This window comes from Tasmannia lanceolata, unplaced genomic scaffold (assembly GCF_043159265.1).
Source record: "Tasmannia lanceolata isolate RefF3 unplaced genomic scaffold, GAP_Taslan_0.1 ptg000016l, whole genome shotgun sequence".
Lineage (NCBI taxonomy): Eukaryota > Viridiplantae > Streptophyta > Magnoliopsida > Canellales > Winteraceae > Tasmannia > Tasmannia lanceolata.
In genome coordinates this window covers 3,377,203-3,398,590 of record NW_027518693.1, presented here as the reverse complement: position 1 = coordinate 3,398,590, position 21,388 = coordinate 3,377,203, and the positions used below count along the sequence as shown (strand labels likewise).

Below are 21,388 nucleotides of genomic sequence, written 5' to 3'. Positions count from 1 at the left end.
CAAAGAACACTACACTACTTATGAAGAAGTAATTGATGGGTCCCGCTGTGGAAGCCGTTTTTGTCCCGATATCAAATTATAGACAATATTAGACCGCTGATTTTTATCATTTGAATATTATATATGCACAATTTTATCCTAACATTGATTGGACACATATGTTCAATTGGTATGGGCCCATTTACAAATGAACAGCTAGATGGAATCGTGTTGATGGGTCCCACATGGAGTTGCACCATGTGTCTCGATTCATATACCAGCAAAAAAATGTATGTTTTGTTCTGGGAGATGATAAATTCGCAGCCGCTGTAGGATTATTCGCACCACTTGACGTCATTTGACGTCAAACGGCGTCAATTTAGGCTCACTTTTGCAGGAGACACTAATTAAATGAATGAGACAAAATCTGCAAAAAAGTTAGCCTGTGTGGCTGTTCTGTGGTGCAAAAGTAAGTTGCGAAATGGCTTTCGGCGAAATTGTCTCGCATATTACTTTTTCTCGCATATTGAAAGGGAAATTGTATATTCACTCCCCTTTCTTCCCGGGGCACCCCTTCCTAGGAAGAAAAAGGGTGAATATATCAATTCCCTGCTTCAAATTGTGTGATGAATGGACATCCCAACAGCAAGAAACATCCCAACAAAAGTCATTTGTTTAGATTCTCTTGGCTAAACCAAGTTGCTTTATGATGATGCAAAACCAGTTTAATTTATGACCGTCCACCAAATCACGGGGAATGATAAATTCGCCTAGTTTTCTTCCTCGGTCCCACCCCCTTGTAGTGTGAAAGGATAATCATAAATACACTAGTGGGGGTTGGGCAGGGAAGAAAGGGGAGAATATCACATTACCTTAATCACATGCATATGCGTCCAAGTTTGAATCTTAATAATGGACTTCTCGATAGGTAATTAGTTTCTTTACTTTAGTTTATTAATTAATCATTCTTAAAAAGTGACCCACACAATTAAATAAAACTCGGTTGCATTAAGAAAATAATTAACATGCTTCTCCACGCGTTATAGAGTGTTTAGACAAGTATAGTAAAAAAAATTACAGTGAAGGCTGGCATTATTTGTCGTTCTTCGACTAATTAAATATCATTTGGTGTTCTTCAACAAATTAAATGTGTTTATTCTTCCAAAAGTACCACTAATCTTTCTCCATTCTTATTAGTTTCTGTTAGGACTAAAATCGGTAACAGATACGGCAGTGACGTTAGAGCTGAGCTGGAGGATCCGAGGAGCCGAAGTGAAGGAGTTGAGTCCTGCGCAAGAGCAAACGAGGTCAGAAGACCAACCCGGAGTCGTGCTCCAGACATGCCCTTCGACACTCAAGTCAGTATGAGCAGGAGTACAGAGCGAGTTTAAGAGTGGTGGGTGAGAAGTTATTATCCTCTGGTTTGAGCTCTGAAGGCCCTTTTATAGAGGGGAAACCTGGGGTGGTTGGATTACCTACCCCAGGACAGGTGTCGGCCTGTTACAGGTTCGAGTTTACCTACTATGAGGTAATTACCATATTGCCCCTGTGCAGCGGTTGGGCTGGCGGTGGGCCATCCTGGGCCACGTGTCGACAGCTGATTGGCTACTGTGTTTATACCCCATTAGTTTCATTTTTTGAAAATGATCCTATTATATATCCTCATCATGCACTTCCTATGGATTGTTCTCCTCAAAACTACTTGAGTCTTTGATGGTCTTCTCCATTGAATAAATGGCTCTGGTCACAAAAGATAAATCAATCCGTATGTGTGTTTATGAAATAGGTGAAGCAATAGAAGATTTCAAAAATGAATTAAACACACACAAAAAAAGACTAAACCAAACAATTGGTTATTTCAGCACTTAGCATGACGTGTTTAATATCACTCCCTCATATATCTTCTTTCAGTTCTTCTTCATGAACCTCAAATCACTAAGATCAATAGATGGCGCTCCTTCATCATCCAGTTCCTCCCCCACCTCATATCTGGTTTGAAATGTAATACAAAGTTATTTAATATTCAACCCATGAAGTGCCTTGATCATTAGAAAATCACTAAAGTTTTGTCTATACCTAAAAAATAAGGCGTGATCATACGCAATTCGAATGCGAGATGGTGCCCAAAAATAGAAGAGAAGAAAGACCACCCGTATTCAATCAAGTCCAGGATGCAGTTGCCTTCCAAGCACCCTGCCATTGTTAATTGTATAGAACCATTGATTTGAGGTATTCTTGTAATGAGGACATATTAGACCGAAACAATGATGATTAGTGATAGGATTGAGTCGCCTTGCATTTTGCATAACATTTGTGTTAACCATCATATGGAGTAAATCTAAGTATCTCTAGATACTTTATAAATATGATTTCAGCGTGCAAATAGTTAAGCCAAGTAAGGCCGAATTAAGCTAATTGAGTCTAATTAAATCAAAGAGAATTAATTTTCCTACATAAATTATCTTAAAAAATACCTAACCATGCTAATCTAAGTATCCCTAATTTTTTAGAATTTTACTAATTTTTACGTAATTAATGCCTAATTAATCCCTCTCAAGGGACTAATTAATAGGGGAGGCCTTGGGCCCTAGGGCCCTGATTAGCTTTAATCCCCATGACTTTCCCCTAATCACTATCTTAAGCTAGGTAATTAAAATAAATTAAAAAACAAGAAAATAAAATAACTCGAAAAAGGGATTTAGGCTCCTCTCGTCATAAGCCTCCACCAAAAACTCGGATTAGGAATTTTGTACAAAGATATGAGATATTAGAGGAAACCAAATCGACACAATCACCTAAACTCCTATTCACATCAGTAAGTATACATTCATTGTATTATTTATACGATAGATAAAATAAAGTGATTAAAAATGATGCAACTTTTCGGAATGAAACCAAGTTTTTTTTGGAAATTACGCCCAACAAACCCGATATTCATGTCTATAAAAGGGTATCCCACCCTTTGGTTGAGGGAGAATGAAAAGGTCTTAACATTGTCTCTTCACCACTTGAGGCGAAGAAGGGGCCCTATTTTTGTAGCTCCTATGAAGCACTTCAAGCTTATCGTGATATGCTTGAATTAGTTTATATATATAGGCATATTATAGCTCATATAATTCAATAATGTTTGTTTCTAAATCTAATACTTGATCTAAGTCCAACACTTCTTAATTCTCGCAAAGGACCTTAGGATTCGTAAGAAAACCCGTATTTTCTTTGATATAATGAATTTCATTAATAAAAGAGCCCAAATTGAAACAAAATTGAAAAACGTACAAAATTAATTGGAACTATCCATTGAGGAACGATCTTGTCCATTGAATCTGATTGATCTTGTCTGTTCATTTGATGGGGCCTTCCTTGGGTCTCCCATGGCCCGGTGACCACGTTAGTTGGATCCATATTATTTCCTTTGGTGGGTCCCTTTCATTAGGTTATGATTGTTTCTAAATCTAATACTTTGATCTAAGTCCAACAGTTCTTAAATCTCACAAAGAACCTTAGGATTTGTACGAAAACAGTCTACGGTGGACTCCCACTGAAAATGGACGGCTGCTGTAAGGTGGAAATTTGGGGTATTTTCGGTAATATTCCGTTGAATTAAAAACGCCCCAATTATTTACCAGCGAGACATCCGCATAAGGAGTTTTAAGTAAGCGCCGTTTAGAAAAGGGACTTTGGAGTTTGGACATACTGATGTTTACGGGAGGAATGATAAGAGGCAAGGGCGCCCTTGCATAAAGAGCTGGAAAAGGTCCCTCGGTTGGCGCCACATCATTAAGTGTAACTGATTTTACTTTCTCAACGGATTTTAAAAAGTAAGGCCCGTTTGGTTGCAGAGAAGGTTTTGATTTAGATTTCTCACATTTGCAGCCTTTCTGCATTCGTTTTTGCATTGTAATTTGGATCCGATCAAAATCTTAGATTTCCAATTCAGCAACTGACTGTGAAAAAAATCAGATTCCCAAATAAGCTGTGTAAATAAGAAATTGAAAATCCACAGAAATGACAGTTTCCTTCACCTTCTTTGCTCCTCAACCTCTCCCCTCCAAAAGGAAGTACCACCTTCCCTCTCTCTCTCCCCCTCAACATGAGCGGCCGGATATATTCATTTTGTATTCAAAACTCAATTCCAAATCCAAATCCAATAGATGTGGTATCCAAACGGGCCCCGATAGAAAATGACGTGGCTCCAATCAAGAGCCCGAAAAGGTTTCGGGCTCTTTATGCAAGGGCACCCTTGCCTCTATCATTCCTACTTTTTTTTACCGACATACTGAGTTTTACAAGGAGGGTGATTATATCATTTCCCTTTTTAAAAACATGTTTTTAGAGAGAATAATCCCAGCCCTTCAGCATAAAATTGAAAGGCAACACACTAAATCGCCAAAGACATGAAACAATCTTCCGTAAGATTTAGCCAGAGCTCTTTTAGCTCAAGGTAAAAAAACGGTTTTGTCCTTCAACCTTGAGGTCTTAGGTTTGATCCCCGCTTATCTACCGGAAAAAATAAAAAAATAAAAAAAATTTAGGCACTCTTTGTTTTGGGAGATTTTATATTCAATAGGTACAGTGTGGGATACAATGATCTAAACCGTTTATTTGTTGGACCACAACATAAGTAGGGTGTACACCAAAAATCATCTGCAAAGCGTGCTCCTAAACATGAAAAAATGAGCGATGCTAAACTGAGGAGCCCTACCAAAAATCAGATGAAAGGGCGCCCCAAATTGGTGACACGCATCCAATGGGGGCACCCTTCCATCTGATTTTTGCAAGGGCGCCCTTGAGTTTAGCATTCCTCTTGAAAATATTGGACTTCAAACAATTTAGAATTGCAACTCCGGTCGATTTTTTTCATGGTTTATATGGTAAATTAAGACATGCATGTAGTAACAACTATGCTCTCATTCTGCATGATGGAATCAACACTATTAGTGTGATTGATAAAGTGAAAAACACGAAAAAAATTTCTCTATTCTGATCATTCACACTATAGGAGCCAAAATAGAGCTGAGAAAAATATAAATAGGCCACAGAAACTTCTTGTTTTCTATCATAGAATTGAGAAACTACAATTTGTTTTCTCTGCTACGATTTTCTAGCTATAAAGAGGAAGAGGTGTTTTTTGAAATGGAAAGAGGAAGAGGTGTTGTCATCAATATGTTTTAAAAAAATCTAATTTTCTTTAAACAATCAATATTTTTCCGGTATAGCGATCTAATATTTTATATTAATCGGTTGTTCACATGTTAGGAATTTTGTACAAAGACGTGAGATATTGGAGGAAACCGAATCAACACAACCACCTAAACTCTTATTCACATCAGTAAGTATACGAGGCTTTGAGTTTATCTACTCTCATTGTATTATTTATATGACAGATCGATAAATCCTAAAGCAATAATGTGATCAAAAATAATTTGTCGATAAAAGAGAGAAAATGTTGTATATAATATAATTCATTGTATTCAATATGGATGTTTGTCTCCAGCCAAGAGACTGCTTAAACGTAGAACAAATTTTCTTGAAAAAGATATTCTATGAAAAAAGAAATATCTAGGTCCAAAATTTGTCTAAATAAGAAGAAAAATTTTATATTTTTTTCCAAAATTTTTCTAAATAAGAAGAAAATATTTGGACTTGAGAAAAAAATCATGCAAAAATGAATAAGCAATCAAAGTGGGGCCCCAAGTTCATGTTTTGATGGGTGTGCCACCATTTATCACCTTATGCACACGACTACGCATAGCATAGGTGTGCCACCATTTTTCACCTTATGCATACATGAGTGGGGGCTACCGCCATTTTACACCTCTGGTTTTGGGGAATGGGCCACCATCTCCACCCAAACTATGCCATATGGTTGGGCCTAACAACAAATTACACTTCATTCTTGGGGCTGAGAAATTGGCCCCCCCCCCAGCCCCCACACACACGCGCGCGCACACACAATGGAAGTGGTCTTTTGCATGCACAAAATCAAGAACCAAGCTTCACCAAAAACTTAACTAGAAAAGAAGGGGACGAATAATACCCAGGTTTTTGGAGGCTTCGAAGAGGAAGAACGGTTGAATGGAAAATAAAAGGGGTCCAAACGTGAAAAAATAAATAAGAATAAGGCCATCATATTTTTTCTTTTCAGGAAATATGATCTCAACGTTGAAGGACAAAGCCTTTTTTTTACTATTGAGCTAGAAAGAGCACCTAAATCTTAAGGAAGATTGTTTCATGTCTTTGACGATTAAGTGTGTTGCCTTTCAATTTTATGCTGAAGGGCTTGGATTATTCTCTCTAAAAACATGTTTTTAAAAAGGGAAATGATATATTAGGCTCCTATTCTTTACTCGTCCATCCCCTTGCGGTGTAAAAACACAGGTCAGAAATACCATCGAGGTGGGCCAGGGAAGAAAACGGAGTGAATTTATATCACTTTCCTTTAAAAATCAGGATGTCCGTAAAATGCTAGATGAAGCTAATCCTGTCCAAAGTCGTCCTTCTAAACAGCGCTTACTTAAAACGTCACATGCGGATGTCTCTCGCTGGTAAATAATTGGGGCGTTTTTAATTCCGTAAAAGGGGGCCGTTTGGATACGCAGATTTTAGAATCTTAGATTTCCTCAAACTCATGGATGGGAGACAAGGGAAGAAGGAGTCTGTTTCGCTTCTCTTTAGAATCTTGGATTTAAAGTAAGAAATCCAGGTTTTAGAAATCTCTTCCCCATCCTGAGATTTCTAGAACCTGAAAAAATGGGATGATCTCCTACTTTCTTCCTGTTGAAAAGAAGGGCGTGAAATTAGAAGACAACCGCCGGACTCCTCCTCTCGTCTCCCATCTATGATTCTGAGGAAATCCAAGATTCTAAAATCCACGTAACCAAACGGCCCCTTAAGGTCTTGTTTGCTTTGGTTTTTTTGAGTATCGATTATGGTCCAGAACAGATTATTGGACCCAGAATTAAACCTAAGGCTATGTTCGTTTAAGATTACATCAACCAATTGTGAGTGCTAAACCGATTATTGGACTCAAATTTAAACATAATTTTGAGTCCAATAATCAGTTTGGCGCTCAAAATCGGTTGACATAATCTGAGACGAAAAAGGGGCCCTATTTTTGTAGCTCTTATATATGAAGAACTTCAAGCTTATCGTGATATGCTTGAATTAGATAATATATATAGGCTCAGATAATTTAATAATGTTTGATCTAAGTCCAACTGTTCTTAAATCTCACAAAGGACCTTAGGATTTGTAGGAAAACCCTTATTTTCTTTGATCTAATGAATTTCATTAATAAAAGAGCCCAAATTGAAACAAAATTGAAAAACGTAAAGGAAAATAGCAAAAGGAAAGGACAAATAAAATCCTAACCATTCTGATTTTTAAGTCTTTTTGAAAAATTGGATGAAACAAAGTGTTTTTAAAGTATTTTTCAAAGTTTTTGAATTTTTATACGGAAAAGCATCAATAGTACTTTTTAGGGCTGCAACTTGAGCCGGGTTTTACCCGACCCGCATCGACCCGACCCGAAAATAGCTTGGGTTGGGTTTAGGTTTCATGGGTTTCGGGTCGAGCCGGGTTGAGCATTCAAAAGCCCGCATGAATCTCGAGTCGAGCCGGGTTTGAAGGAGCCCGACCCGACCCGACCCGAGTTACATAAGTTATAGTATGCACATTTTTTTCTATTGTTAGTTAAAAGTTAAAAGTGAAAACCCACGCACCCACTGTTATTGTATGTGAGTGTAATTTCTCCTTCTATGAGTTGAGTTGATTCAAGTGTTTGATTCAGCATTGTTTGATTGTAATTACAACATTTTTTTATTACGACATTGTTTAATTCAAGTATAATGTGAGTGTAATTACATCTTTGTTTGATTCAAGTGTAATGTGAGTGTAATTTCTGCTTCTATGAGTTGAGTTGCCTTGCCAAACAAGAATTTTCCTTAAAAAATTGCGTCAATGTGAAAAAACTCGACCCGACCCGAGATTTATCATGGGTAGGGCCGGGTTTGGGAATCGTGGGTTTTCCGAAAAAAAACCCGACCCGACCCGACCCGACCCGAGATATTTCTCGGGTAGGGTTGGGTTCTCCAAAACCCGACCCGCCCGACCCGAGTTGCAGCCCTAGTACTTTTCTAGAAGAATAATAAAAATTAAATGAATATTTTGAAGAGAAAAATGTTAAGCTTTGCTAACATAGGTTACTCCATATTATTTCCTTTGGTGGGTCCCATTCATTTCATGCGGATATGATTATTTCCACTAATTAATAGTAGTAGTTGGACTATACTTTGCACTGAATGATATAGGAGAAGCACATGAAAAGCCATAATGGCCCCACTAAAAAGGAATTATTGTGATCTGAACCTTTCATTTCGTAAGCTATGCCACCACTGTGAAGCTGTACTTAATCAGATGATCTCAGTTGCCCAATCAATGGCTTGGAGATAGATGGCAACAAAAATGATCATGTGGCCATTAGCCCATATATATTATTGAGGTCCTGCATTCACAAAAAAAGGCAACATACCAATGCTTATCTATAATTGATAGCTTACATGATGCCCCATTGCATGGTTTATACGGTCAATTAAGACATGCATGTGGCAACAACTATGCTTTCAATCTGCATGATGGAATCAACTCTATTAGTGTGATACTGTGATTGATAAACACGAATTTTTTTTCTCTATTCTGATCATTTCACACCATAGGAGCCAAAATAGAGTTGAGAAAAATATAAATAGGCAACCTAAACTTCTTGTTTTCCATCATAAGTGGAGAAACTACAATTTGTTTTCTCTTCTAAGATTTTCTAGCTATAAAGAGGAAGAGGAGCTGTTATGTTTTAAAAAAAAGTTAATTTCCTTTATATCATCAATATTTTTCCAGTATAGCTAATATTTTATATTAATTGGTGTTTCACATGTTAGGAATTTTGTACAAAGACATGAAATATTGGAGGAAACCAAATCAACACAACCACCTAAACTCTTATTCTACACTGACCGTAGGACTATCTCGCTCCTCTCCTTCGAGTCGAGACTCCTCGCCATCCTATTCATCGGTGGTTGATGCCGGAAGGCAAGAGGTGATGCTCTGAGATTATCTACTTTCATTCTCTTATTCTACGATGCTCTGGGATTATCTACTTTCATTGTATTATGAGGAATGCTAGCCTCAAGCGGTAAAGAACTGTGGAGACTCTTCGAGGGGACGCGTTTTATTAAGCTACTTTATGAGGAATACTACTGTCACTAAGCTACTAAATGATTCTCCATATCATGCTTTTTTTATTAATGATTCTAGAAGGGGACTCTTCGAGGGGACGCGTTTTATGCTAGAGGATTCTAGTTTCAGCCATTGAAGGGAGCATGCGTTTTGATTTGCATTTTTGGGGTTTTTTTCTTGACTTAGCAGAGAGAGATTGCATTCACCGGGATGGTGGGCCTAGCATTTCTCATAAGTGAAAAAGAGAGTCAATGTTGCAAGCACAACATTACACGGACCAATCATAACCCGCTTGGTCTCAAGCGGCTACGTGAGCCTAGCATTCCTCTTGTATTATTTATACGACAGATAAATCCTAAAGCAATAAAGTGATTAAAAATGATTTGTCAATAAAAAGAGAAAATGTTGTACATAATATAATTCATTGTATTCAATATGGATGTTTGTTTCCAGCTAAGAGATTGTTTGAATGTAGGACAAATTTTCTTGAAAAAAATATTCTATGAAAAAAGAAATATCTAGGTCCAAAATTTTTCTAAATAAGATGAATATATTTGGACTTGAGAAAAAAATCATGCAAAATGAATAAGCAATCAAGGTGGGGCACAGTTCATGTTTTGATGGGTTGAGCACACCGACTATGCATAGCATAGGTGTGCCTGTTGGATATGTTCTAAGTAAAAGCCCAATAGATGGTGGACTAGGTGTAGTGGGCCCATATGGGCTGGAGCCCATTAGCCTTTCAAAACCCTTTAATATTTAACTTGTTTAAATAGGGGCTGGGGGCAGCTGGCATTCCATTCCACACCAGATGGCTTGTGAGCAATGCTTCAAGCACAACAAAGGTTATCTTCTCCACCGTTCTAACAGTGCCCACCATTTTACCCCTCATGCATACTTGGGTGGGGGCTACCATTTGCATGCACAAAATTAAGAACCGAGCTTCACCAAAAGCTTATCTAGAAAAGAATTGAAGGGACGAATAAGAACCAGGTCTTTGGAGGCTTTGAAGAGGCAGAACAGAACGGTTGACTGGAAAATAAAAGGGGTCCAAACATGAAAAAATAAATAAGAAAAATGCCATCATATTTTTTCTTTTCACATGAATTTCTAAACTTTGCTGTCAAATCATGAATTTGGAAACATTCAAACTCAACCCCAATTAGATCATTTTATTGTATTTTGCTGACATAACATTATTGTTGTCCTTAGGTGATATATACCTGATCTTTGTATTTTTTTGGTGGAGTGTCGGAGTAACCCTGTATTGTAAATAGGCAAGTGTGATTGAACTCATACTTCTAAGCGCCCTGTATTGTAAATAGGCAAGTGTGATTGAACTCATACTTCTAAGCTGAGAGTGGATTTGTCGACTTTTCATATTTGGTTTTATGGGGGAATTTACGTCCATATCTACCTTGGTGGTTTTCATTGCAACTTTTCTGAATGAAAAGAGTTACAGAATTAACTCTTTAGATTTAAATCGTTTGGCAATAATTTAAACTGGTAAACCGAGTGTGGGTTGTTTTTTTACAACATGACAGCTCGTGCTTCTTCTCCATCTCCTTTTTTCTACAATTACTGACACTTGTTTTACAGATTTCTGTAATTCTCCCATAAATGTGGTTTTAACTGTGGATACTTTCTTCTTGCGGCAGTTTATGCTCTGTATATAACTCTAAAACAGTCATTAAACTTCCTAATTATCTTTTATTTTACTATTTAGTGGTTGAATGCTAATTGAAGAGCGGTCCGACCAGGTTTGAGAATGTTACATTCTGGAGGAGTAAAAAAACTGCTGACATGCGTTCACGTATGGAACATAATACCGGGTTGATCCAAGCTATAATTTTTTCAGGCATCTGATCGAGATAATATTGGCACGTCTCCTTATGCTAGAAAAAGGTCTATATGTTGCACCCCAGATCTGGCGAAGAGGCCCGTTGGAATGACAATTAGAGCTGTGAGAAAAATAGTTTCTCGTCTTCTCGTACTGTGTGTATCTATGTGGTATGATGTTGTATGACCTACCCTTGGTGGTATGAACTCAAAGGTGTTTCGTCTTGGTGTGACTTATTTCTTGACACCTTAATTACTGGAAATTGTCGAGAATTCAGGGAAAGCCAGACTTTTCATTGTCCTTCCCGTTGCATTCCTTGATGCGTTTCTGATTTTGTGGATTTTTACTTCTCTTTCTAAGACACTGCAGAAATTGCATGTACTTTAAGTTCTCTTAGTGAAGAGTGCTGTGAATATTAGTAACTATTTTCTGAAGGAAACTAGCAACTTCCACTTTAACAATTTGTCCTTCATGTTTCAAACTTTCAATGGTAATATAGGTTGGTTCTTTTTTATTATATAATTTATTTTTAGGGTCCAACGCTGTTTTTATTTTGCAACTTCTATGCAAGAAATGCTAATTATGGGACCCATTACTTGCACCAATGAGGTAGCAATCCGTTACTTATACCACGCGAAACATCCTATTATAGCTATTTTCCATGGGATAGAAATCCTTGGATAAGTTGTTTCTAATATTGGAAATTCTGCTTGGATAAGTTGATCATGAAACTGTCTTAGAGGTTAATATGAACGGAGGATAGTGTTCTGAACCAGTTCGCAACATGATTGATCCTCTTAGAGGGAAGATCAGCCTCTTGACCTACTTCAAGGGAAGGGTCAGTCCTCCTTCTTGCTCAAAGACATAATTTCTGGGATAGTTTTCTCATGGAGTTAAGAAAGGCTGCGTTCATGTTATTTATAGAAAACCCCTAATCTAGATACATCTTATCTCTAAGATTCCCACCTGCACTAAACAACTAGAGAGCAAAATCTAAAAGTAACAAATATCTAAACTAATTTATTTCACCCTAAGCAGGACCCATCTAGTCACTTAACATTCCACCCGCCTTGAAGTCAACCTTGTCCTCAAGGTTGGATTATTGGAGAAAATAATTTATTCCACCAAGGTCTCAAATCTTATTCGGCATAATCTTGATGAGAAACATAGTTGACATTAGCCTTTCATGTTCTTCAAAAATAGCGTTCGTGATCATTCGAACCTTGCCTTCAAAATCTATTGTGATCCAAGCTGGAAATAAATATGATTCTTCATGTAGCCGCATCGAAATGAAAAAATAATTGAATAAAATCAATATTCTATTAGGTAATGTATATTCAACTAACATGTCCTTGTCTCCATCATTTCTTGCACTTTTCTCCACCCAGACATCAACATTTTCAATATTCTGTTCATCTTTTCCATTTCCTCGATCGCTATACTAATTTTTTCCAAGCCTTCCGCAAACCGTCAATGTCCTTCCATCAATTCCAAAACAAGTACTACTTTGATCTTTTGAACATCATCATGTACAAAATCTAAAATCTTCTGAGATGCAGCCATAAAAAATGTGCATGATTGATCTTCTTAGAGGGAAGATCAGCCTTGATCAGCCTCTCGACCCACTTCAAGGGAAGGTTTAGTTCTCCTTTGTGATCAAAGAAACAATTTCTAGGATAGTTTCTTCATTGATTTAAGAAAGGCTACAAACATGTTATTTATAGAAAACCCCTAATCCAGGTAACCCTTACTTCTAAGAGTGCTACCTATACTAAACAACTAGAGAGCAAAATCTAAAAATAACAAATATCTAAACTAATTTATTTCACCCTAAGCGGGACCCATCTAGTCATGTAACAGATAGCTAGTGTGTCCACAAAAAAAGGAAAGCAGAAATTATTGTTCCCATGGTAAACATCTCATTCGGGCTCTGTTCTAACGGGGTAGAAATGCTTGGATAAGCTGTTTTTAGAATTGGCTACCCTACTTGGATAAGTTTCTCCTTAATAAATCCTAGGAATTGGCTAGTTTATATTTGCCCGGCTTATATAGTATCCTTTGAGGGAGAGAGAGGTTCAAGTGTTCGTAAACAGTGTGTGTGTATGAGAGAGAGAGAGAGAGAGAGAGAGAGAGAGAGAGAGTATTCATAAACAACAAAAGAGTCTTTGTACTTTTCCCATGCAGTTTAAACAAGAAAAAAGGAAAAGACAAAAAAATATATTATTTCTATTAAAACCATAACATAGAAATAGAAACTTTGTCAAGCAACATTATTATTATTTTTAAATGAAAACAACAATAGAAGCTTGGAGCTCATAATAGAAATACCTCCTTTTGAATCTTTGTACATTAAGATCACTGGAAATCCCTCACTGAAAATGAAAGATGGGTTCTACCACTCACTTGCGGCAGTGGCGCTACCATTCTCTCCATCTCTAACAACCATACTGGAAGATTTAGTACCCTGACCTCCCTGGCTTTCCTTGTTGATAAACGAGGTGATCGCTGCGGCAACAGCAACAGCAAACTTTGGGTCTGAAGCAATATTGCCCACATTTCCTGCAATTGTCTTTTCTTCTGCGTCCCACGGTCTCTTACCTAGTCCCCATGGGCTCAAGAACTGATCACTACAACTATCACTAGCACTAGCACTAGCTCTAGCATTTCCATGAGGGTAGTAGCCTATGTTGCTAGGTGCACTTAGGTACTTGAATTTGAGGGCTGGATGTGAAGAACTAGGGATGGATGGGTGATGGGGCCCGTTGTGGGTCAGATCTAGAATGACCCCTTTGGATGTATTGGTAGAATTCAAGATGTTGTTGGTGCTAGATGAATGTGGAGATGCTAGATAATGACTAGGATAAGATAAAGTTGGGATATGGGTGTTGTTATCAATGGTACTAAGGATTGGAGCTCTAGATTCCTCTCCAGACACCAACATAAAAGTGCCCGGCGTGGCTGTCGAAGAAGCCATGGCGGTCGCCCCCACGGGCAATGGATGGTTGTGTGTCCCTTCATAGGTTGTAATGAGTATTGACATGTCCTCTAGACATCTCTGCACCTATTCATAACAAGAAGAGAAGAAGAATAAGATGGTCATGGGATTTTAATTGATGAAGAGGCTTTCACTACCTGTAAAGACATTGCTTTCTTTGGATCCACGAAGAGAAAATAAAATGGGTGTTGCACTCATTAAAGTTCAAAGCAATTAGTGAAGAAAAACCAATTTGAAGTGGGTTGATGATACTAAATTAACTGAACAAGAACTGATAATAAGAGAACTAAAATAAAATAAAATACTCACATGAAAAATCAAAAATTTTAATTGATAGGTTGTTGAGTATTGACATGTCATATAAACATTTCGATCTGCACCTTTTCTTAAGAAGAAAAAGATAATGATGATGAAAATGGGATTTTACTTGATTAAGAGGCTTTCAGTATCATTAAAGACATTGCCTTATTTGGATCGTTGAGAAAATAAATGGGAGTTACACTTTAAAAAGTTCAAAAAAAAATGATTAAGAAAAACCAATTTGAATTGGGTTGTTACATTATATGAACATGAACAGATAATATGAAAATTAAAATAAAATAACAAACAAGAAAAATTAGAAAATTTAATCACCCCTTAGTGCTCTCACCTGTTTTCGAACCGGGCATCCAGGTGCGACTGTGCATCGATAGTAAGCTCTTGGGCAAGGGTTTCCTTTCGCAATCTTTTGACCATATTTCCTCCATTGACATCCATCAATCATCTGGATCAAGTAATTTAATTATCATTTTAATTTGGTTATTTTGTTGTAATAATATCATTCTTATTGAGCCTTAATTGATCTTACAGTGGGAGCTTGGCATCTTGCTCTGACTGATACCCTTGCCTTTCGATTTGCAATAAGGGGATTTGTATGGCTTGCAACTCCCACAAATTCAGTCTTTTGCAATTTATCATTGACCATCTCATCTTTTTTCTCTTCTCTCTCATCTGGGTCAGTTTGGGTTTGTAACCCTAATGACAAACCCAACTCATTGGCTTCAATAATCTTATTATGTTTAGATGGTGATTGGTCTTGGACGTGGATACTTTCATGGGTCCTTTTTGGTCCACTGTTGCTACCAAGTGAGAGAAAGTTCTCATGATCCTAGATGAATAAAGGATATAAAAAAATCAACAAATATGAAAAATAAAAAGTTTAGACTGCAGGTGATGAATAAGAGAAACATGAAATTTACATTTTCATGGCTTTGCTTTTGAATGAGAGAAAATTTCATTTGCAGATCATAGTAATCTTTCATGGTTTTCTGGACCACCTTTCTTAACACATGGTTCTCTTCTTTCATGCGCTTCATCTCCATCTGTAATACACATAACTAAGACCAATTGACAATTAGATAGATAGATAGATGAGAGAGAGAGAGAGAGTTGGGTTTTGAAGATAATATACCTCTTCTGTCATGAATACTACATGAAAGGGTTTTTCTAAAGATGCTTCTTCATTTTCTTCTTCTCTATGTTTTTTGTTCTCTTCATGCCGTTGGTTCAGACCTTCATCTAGTAGTAATTCTTCTTCTTCTTCATCATCTGCTATCTTTAGTGAGAGATCTATTTGCATTCTCTCTCTCTCTCAATCTCTTTGAAGGTATTAATGGCGCTCCGGAGGTACCAAAGTCAAGTCTCACATATCTAAGACGTAATTATTATGTACAGAATGAAGCATCTTAGTCTTGACTTGACTTGATTTTTTAAAAATGGGAAATGAAGGCACTTATTTAATGTAAAAATAATAGTAGATATCATTCTTATATTATAAGGAATTCCAGCCACGTACGAAAGGTCTCCACGTGTCCCTTGAACCCGCACACACGTCTTCCGATTTTTTATAATCGGTAATAAACACCTATTCTTTTTTTTTTGTGGGAATAAACACCTATTCTCATATACAAAAGACCACCTTTGCAATTTGTTGTCAAAAGACTTCACGCAAGTTGGTTATAGAAATTTGAACCGAAAGGATCTTTTACTTGTAAAAAGACGCATATGACCTCGGTGGTTAATAGAAAAGGATATCCCCTATTTTTAGGGTTGCAACTTGGGTCGGGTTTTTACCCGACCCGCATCAGCCCGACCCGAAAAGGCCATGGGTCAGGTTTAGGATGCGTGGGTTTTGGGTAGGGTCGGGTTTAGGTTTTGAAAACCCGAGTGAATCTCGGGTAGGGTCAGGTTTAAAGTGGAAAAACCCGACCCGCGTTATTTACCCGCAATTTATCCCTTTTCAGCATATTGTAAATTAGATAAGAGCTAAAAAAAAAAGGAAAACGAGTGTTGGGTAGAGGTTGAAATACCTTTTTAGTGAATTAAAAATTAGATAAGAGCAAAAAACGGAAATCGAGTGGAGTAGATCTCTCTCCCCCAGCCACGCGTTTCCCATGTGGAAGAGCATGGCAGCAACCCTCTTAGCCGGTTCTCTTCTTCCACTTTTTTTCAACTTTTGGATCTCTTTCAGCACATGTGTTTTATTGGCTGATTATCTTCTCCAAATTGAGAGAAAATCCTGATCTTTGCATGATCTTATATAATAATAAATAATCTGTTGATTATAGATGACTAGAATCTTTTGTTGGATGAACATCAATCAATATAAATATATTTGGGTGGAGGGCTGATATTTGTGAGTAACATAATTTGGGGGGATTTGCTAGCTGGGGAAAATGGCAAAAGGCATTTCACAGAGGGGCTGTTGCATGTTAGAGCAGCCACCTAAGATGAATTAAATGAATAAGACAAAATCAGAGCCTGTGTGGATGCTCTCATATGCAACATCCCTCCACGAAATGCCTTCTTCTATGGTCCCTAGCAAATCCCTAATTTGGGAGAAAGATGATTCTTTAGGCGAAAATGTGGAAAAATCCGACCCAACCCGAGAAACTATCTTGGGTAGGGCCGGGTTTATGAATCGTGGGTTTTTCAAAAATTGACCCGACCCGAGATAGTTTATTGGGTAGCGTAGGGTTCTTGAAAACCCGACCCGAGTTGCAACCCTACCTATTTTAACTTAATGAAAATTTATTTTTTTGAACAAAACAAAATATTATTACGGAAATGATAAACTCACCCCTTTTTTACATGGGACAGCAAAATGCAGTGTACTTGGCAATCAAGCCCGTTGAATCCTTCCCATGTGGAGTAAATAAACCCCTCCGCAGTCATAGATACACCAGAGGTGGTTGTCCCAAGTAAATAAAAGGCGGTGAATGTATCACTTCTGATTATTTAATATTAAAAATTTGAAGTGATATTATTTGTAGTCCTAAGTTCAAAACTCCTTGATATTAAAAATCCACATGTACTAAGTGCAGGCCAACCCTAAAAAGAGGGGGCACCACACGTGAAGGGGAGTGTTAAAGTATAAAAGATTAATTAACGCCACCTCCAACAGCTTAAGCTTTTGGAATAATTGTTTGTTTCACAAGAGAGGCCCACAATTCCACCAAGCATGACAGAAATATAAATAAAATAAATTTTAGGATTTTATCTCTTGAATATCCCATAGTACAAATCCTTTTTATGGTGCTGAGGAAATTTGAACTATTATTCAAGCAAAGGCCTCAAATCCTTTAGTAAATTACTAATTAACACTAAATAAAGTTCTAGTTAACAAACTAATATTTATCAGATAGTGCATTTTACTTAAAATAATAATTTGTATTAACTAAAAATAAGGGTATTTTGGTCTTTTATGAGATAAGGAAATGTTTTGACATTTTTTTCAAGCATGGCACATGCCATTTTTTACGCCAACTAATGTAGGGGTAAGTTGCCCAGTTATTCAAATCCCTTTATTACCTATGCCTTACTATGGACGAACCAGGGAGCAAAATCTACTTGTAGTTAATCTCTTAAATGATACATAACTTGATAAATGTCATTTTAGTAATTTCTTATTTGTGTGGACGATTCCGTAAATAGGTTTTACGCTGTAAATCATCTCCACAGGATCATCCTAAATTCCTAACTCTCCATTCTATGATATTTCTATAATGTAATGTCCCTCTACAGATCGGAGGGTCAAGATCATACTATATATGGAGATGATTTTCAGGATACAGCCTATTTATGTTGTGGCCCGGCAAATGAATAGTTTGGATCATCCTATGAAGTGGGATCCACTGTACTTTTCAAAAAATACTCGACTTCACGCGCACACAACGTATAAAAGTTCACTAAGCGGATGAGAGAACAAAAATCAATGGGACTCTAATACTTTCGGCATCTATCATATAAAAACCCAAATCATAGTGTATGTGTATATTTTTCCACCAAAAATATAGTACTATTGGGTTCCAATGGTTTGAGAGCATTCATTTACAAATCCTTACAATAACATTTTCTTTTATGAGGGATGCCCATATTTTAATTTCCATGGAAAAAAATGTGCACGAGTGGAAAGAGTCTTTGTATGATGTATGCACATTCAAAATTAAACATAAATTTGAGTCAAAATAATCAGTTTTTGGACTCACAATCAGCCCCCTCAAACAAAAACAAACATGCTTAACTGGTTTACGCCAAAATTCATAAAAGAAATCATTCATAGTTTCACCAAACATGTTGAAAGATGTGATTTAGTCAAACCGAGTAGCTCAATGAACATAACTTCCATTAGACTTACCCAATTCTTACCACGTCTGCTTTGACAAATTACCCATTAGTTACTAGTTAGTGTCCATTTTCGTAGAGGATATTATGTAAGATGTGTCATAAAAAAACCACAGGCAAAAACACTAAATCATGGCAGTGAGGACTTTCTTTAGATGGGTCATCACCCAAAATCCATCCCCCTTCACGCAATTCTAAGCCTCTAATTTGTGTAGGCTTTCTCTGATGAATATAGACTTTTGTTTTCTTGCTTAGGCCGCAAAATTGGAGGCTTAGAAATGTCATTAAGGGTGGATTTCGGCGCTTGACCCATTCATAAAAAGGCTTATAGCTGAGAAGTTTCAGTCATAATCCCTCTTCTAGTTTTGCCCGCCTTTATTTTTCTATGCAAACATATGCACATGCATCATATCGTAACTTTACGCTAAATGGGTCATTGAATAAAATCTCTTATACCAATTAATCCTAACCCTCTGTTCTGTAAAGATTTTTATAAATGTTAATTTATATATTACTAAGTTAGACTATTATGCACCATACAATTGATCTTCCATTATAGAAGATTTTTCGGGCACGGCACATCACATCAGTAATAGAGACCAACAGATGAACAGTTCTGTTCAGTGTAAACGCGATCCCGTCTAAATCTCTCCATTTTTTTAGGGAAAAAAAAAATGGCTACGTGATGCGGACCAAAACGATCAAGAATCTTATGGCCGATTTACCAACGTGGTATGGGCAGGTCTATTACGAGATTTTTATTTTAGGATTATTTTAGTTGAGGTTTAGGCTTTATTTAAGTTATTTTAGATGGACGACTAATATAAGTTGCTTAGGTTTTAAGTTAACTTTTACGTTTTATTTTTCTTATAACTAGAAGTTATCAAAGTATTGTAATGGGCCTCTTGAAGTATTGAATAATCAAAAAAATTTCCTTTAGGCTTTTAGTTCTTTGAGAACCGGTTTCTATGATTAACCCCTGTAAGAGTATTTTTCAGTTTTGCTCCGAGAAACTCGACTTCAACGAGAAAGAAGTAAATCCCTTTCCCTTCGATAGTAATCGAAGTATTTTTTATTGCCTACGACAATGATCGAAGGGCTCCTTTTTCTTGTTATTTTGTCTGTTTTACCTCCGCTACTACACAATAAGGTAGTTTGAGGTTTTCATGGCTGTTAATAGCCACTTTTAAGGCAGATCGAAAGTATTTTTGAGACATGGAGTTCGAGTAGGGCTTTGTGGGCCCAACCAATGCTCAAATGTGAATGGCCCAATATATCAAATTTACAATCATTCTACCATCTTAACTAGGGGGGCAACTTGGGCGGGCTCAACCCGAACCCGACAGGTTCAACCTGGAAAAAAGTCGGGTTGGGTTGAGTTCGGGTCAGGGTCGGGTTCGGGTTCGGGTTGAGTTTTCTCAAGCCGGGTTGAGTTCAGGTTCAGTTCGGGTTGAGGGCATGGGCAACCCGACATTTTTAATAATTTTTTATTATTTTTTAAGCTTAAAATCTCTGGTTGGGTCGGGTTCGGGTTGGCAAAAAGGATTCCTCGAGTAAGGTCGAGTTGAACCTCTTCGGGTTGGAACTCGGGTCGGGTCGGGTTCGGGTTGAGCAAATGGTTGGTCTGGTCGGGTTTGGGTTGGCCTCGACCCGACCCAACCTGACCCGAGTTGCACCCCTTATTCCCCGAGTTGCACCCCTTATTCTTAACTACTGATCGAATGGCTATGAAATGATGAGATAAAAAAGTGCCTTATGCACCATGGCCTATTCACAGTAGGTCCACTATGGTTTATCACACTTTCCAAATGTTCACCACGAGATGTTGTAATTCCCGAGATTTACAGCGTGTGCACGTGATATCCATTATTTTTCAGAAAGTATAGTAGCAACTTCATAATATGATCCAAATAGGCTGTATCCAAAAATCATCTCCATAAGATGATCCTAACCCTAGGTTTCTATAATGTGCAGTCACTCTATGGATTGGTTCGGATCATTGGTGTGGAGCCCAATTTTCCCAATATCATCCTTCATTTGCCTTTTGCTTTTCCTCCTGCTTCATAATTTTCCAATTAGCAGTTACAACAGAATAATATCCACCCTAATACAACTCCCAAAAGCTATAAATAGTCACTATGAAAAATGATTAATAAATCGAAGTGTCATTATTAAAAGGGAGGGTTAGGATATTATTTTTCTTAAAAAATTGTAATCCTCATTATTTCGCATGGATTACGTATGGGTACGAAATCCCAAAGACTAGAGAGGCTTTGGGATCATCAGCTATTGAAAATGTCAACGAGAAGACCCTAGTTTCTCTCCTGATTATGATTATTTAAATAATTCCCTCCCCCCACCACCCCTCCAATTAAATCATTAAAAGACTATGAAAAGGGACATTTTCTACTTTAATTCCACTCTTAAGAGCTGGCAAACGTCTAAGATTATGTAAACTTATAGGTTTCCTACATCCATAAAAAAAAATGTGTACATATTTTAGCAGATTCTTTATTATTCATTTAATTCATCTGAGGTGGTTGTTCTCTCATGCAAAATTCAGCTTCAAAATTTCTCTCCATGAAATTGCCTAGCTAGCAAATCCCATATAGCTAGGCAATTTCACCGAAAGCTATTTGCGGCTGACTTTTGCACGAGAGAACAGCCACCTCAGACGAATT

The 21,388-nt window shown here is 37.3% G+C and overlaps 1 protein-coding gene across 2 annotated transcripts; it reads right to left on the bottom strand.

Annotated features, from left to right (window-relative positions):
- Positions 1–13,247: 13,247 nt before the first annotated feature.
- On the bottom strand, positions 13,248–15,750 carry LOC143848425 (putative WRKY transcription factor 9). Of its 2 annotated transcripts, none has more exons than XM_077357372.1 (5): positions 15,496–15,750; positions 15,284–15,421; positions 14,893–15,192; positions 14,695–14,808; positions 13,248–14,111 (listed from the first exon to the last, which is right to left on the bottom strand). In XM_077357372.1, the coding sequence occupies exons 1-5, from the start codon at positions 15,661–15,663 to the stop codon at positions 13,443–13,445; spliced, it is 1,389 nt and encodes a 462-aa protein (XP_077213487.1). In that variant the 5' UTR covers positions 15,664–15,750; the 3' UTR covers positions 13,248–13,442. The 2 variants fall into 2 exon arrangements, with proteins under 2 accessions (XP_077213487.1, XP_077213488.1); XM_077357373.1 differs by having other exon boundaries at positions 15,284–15,406.
- Positions 15,751–21,388: the final 5,638 nt, after the last annotated feature.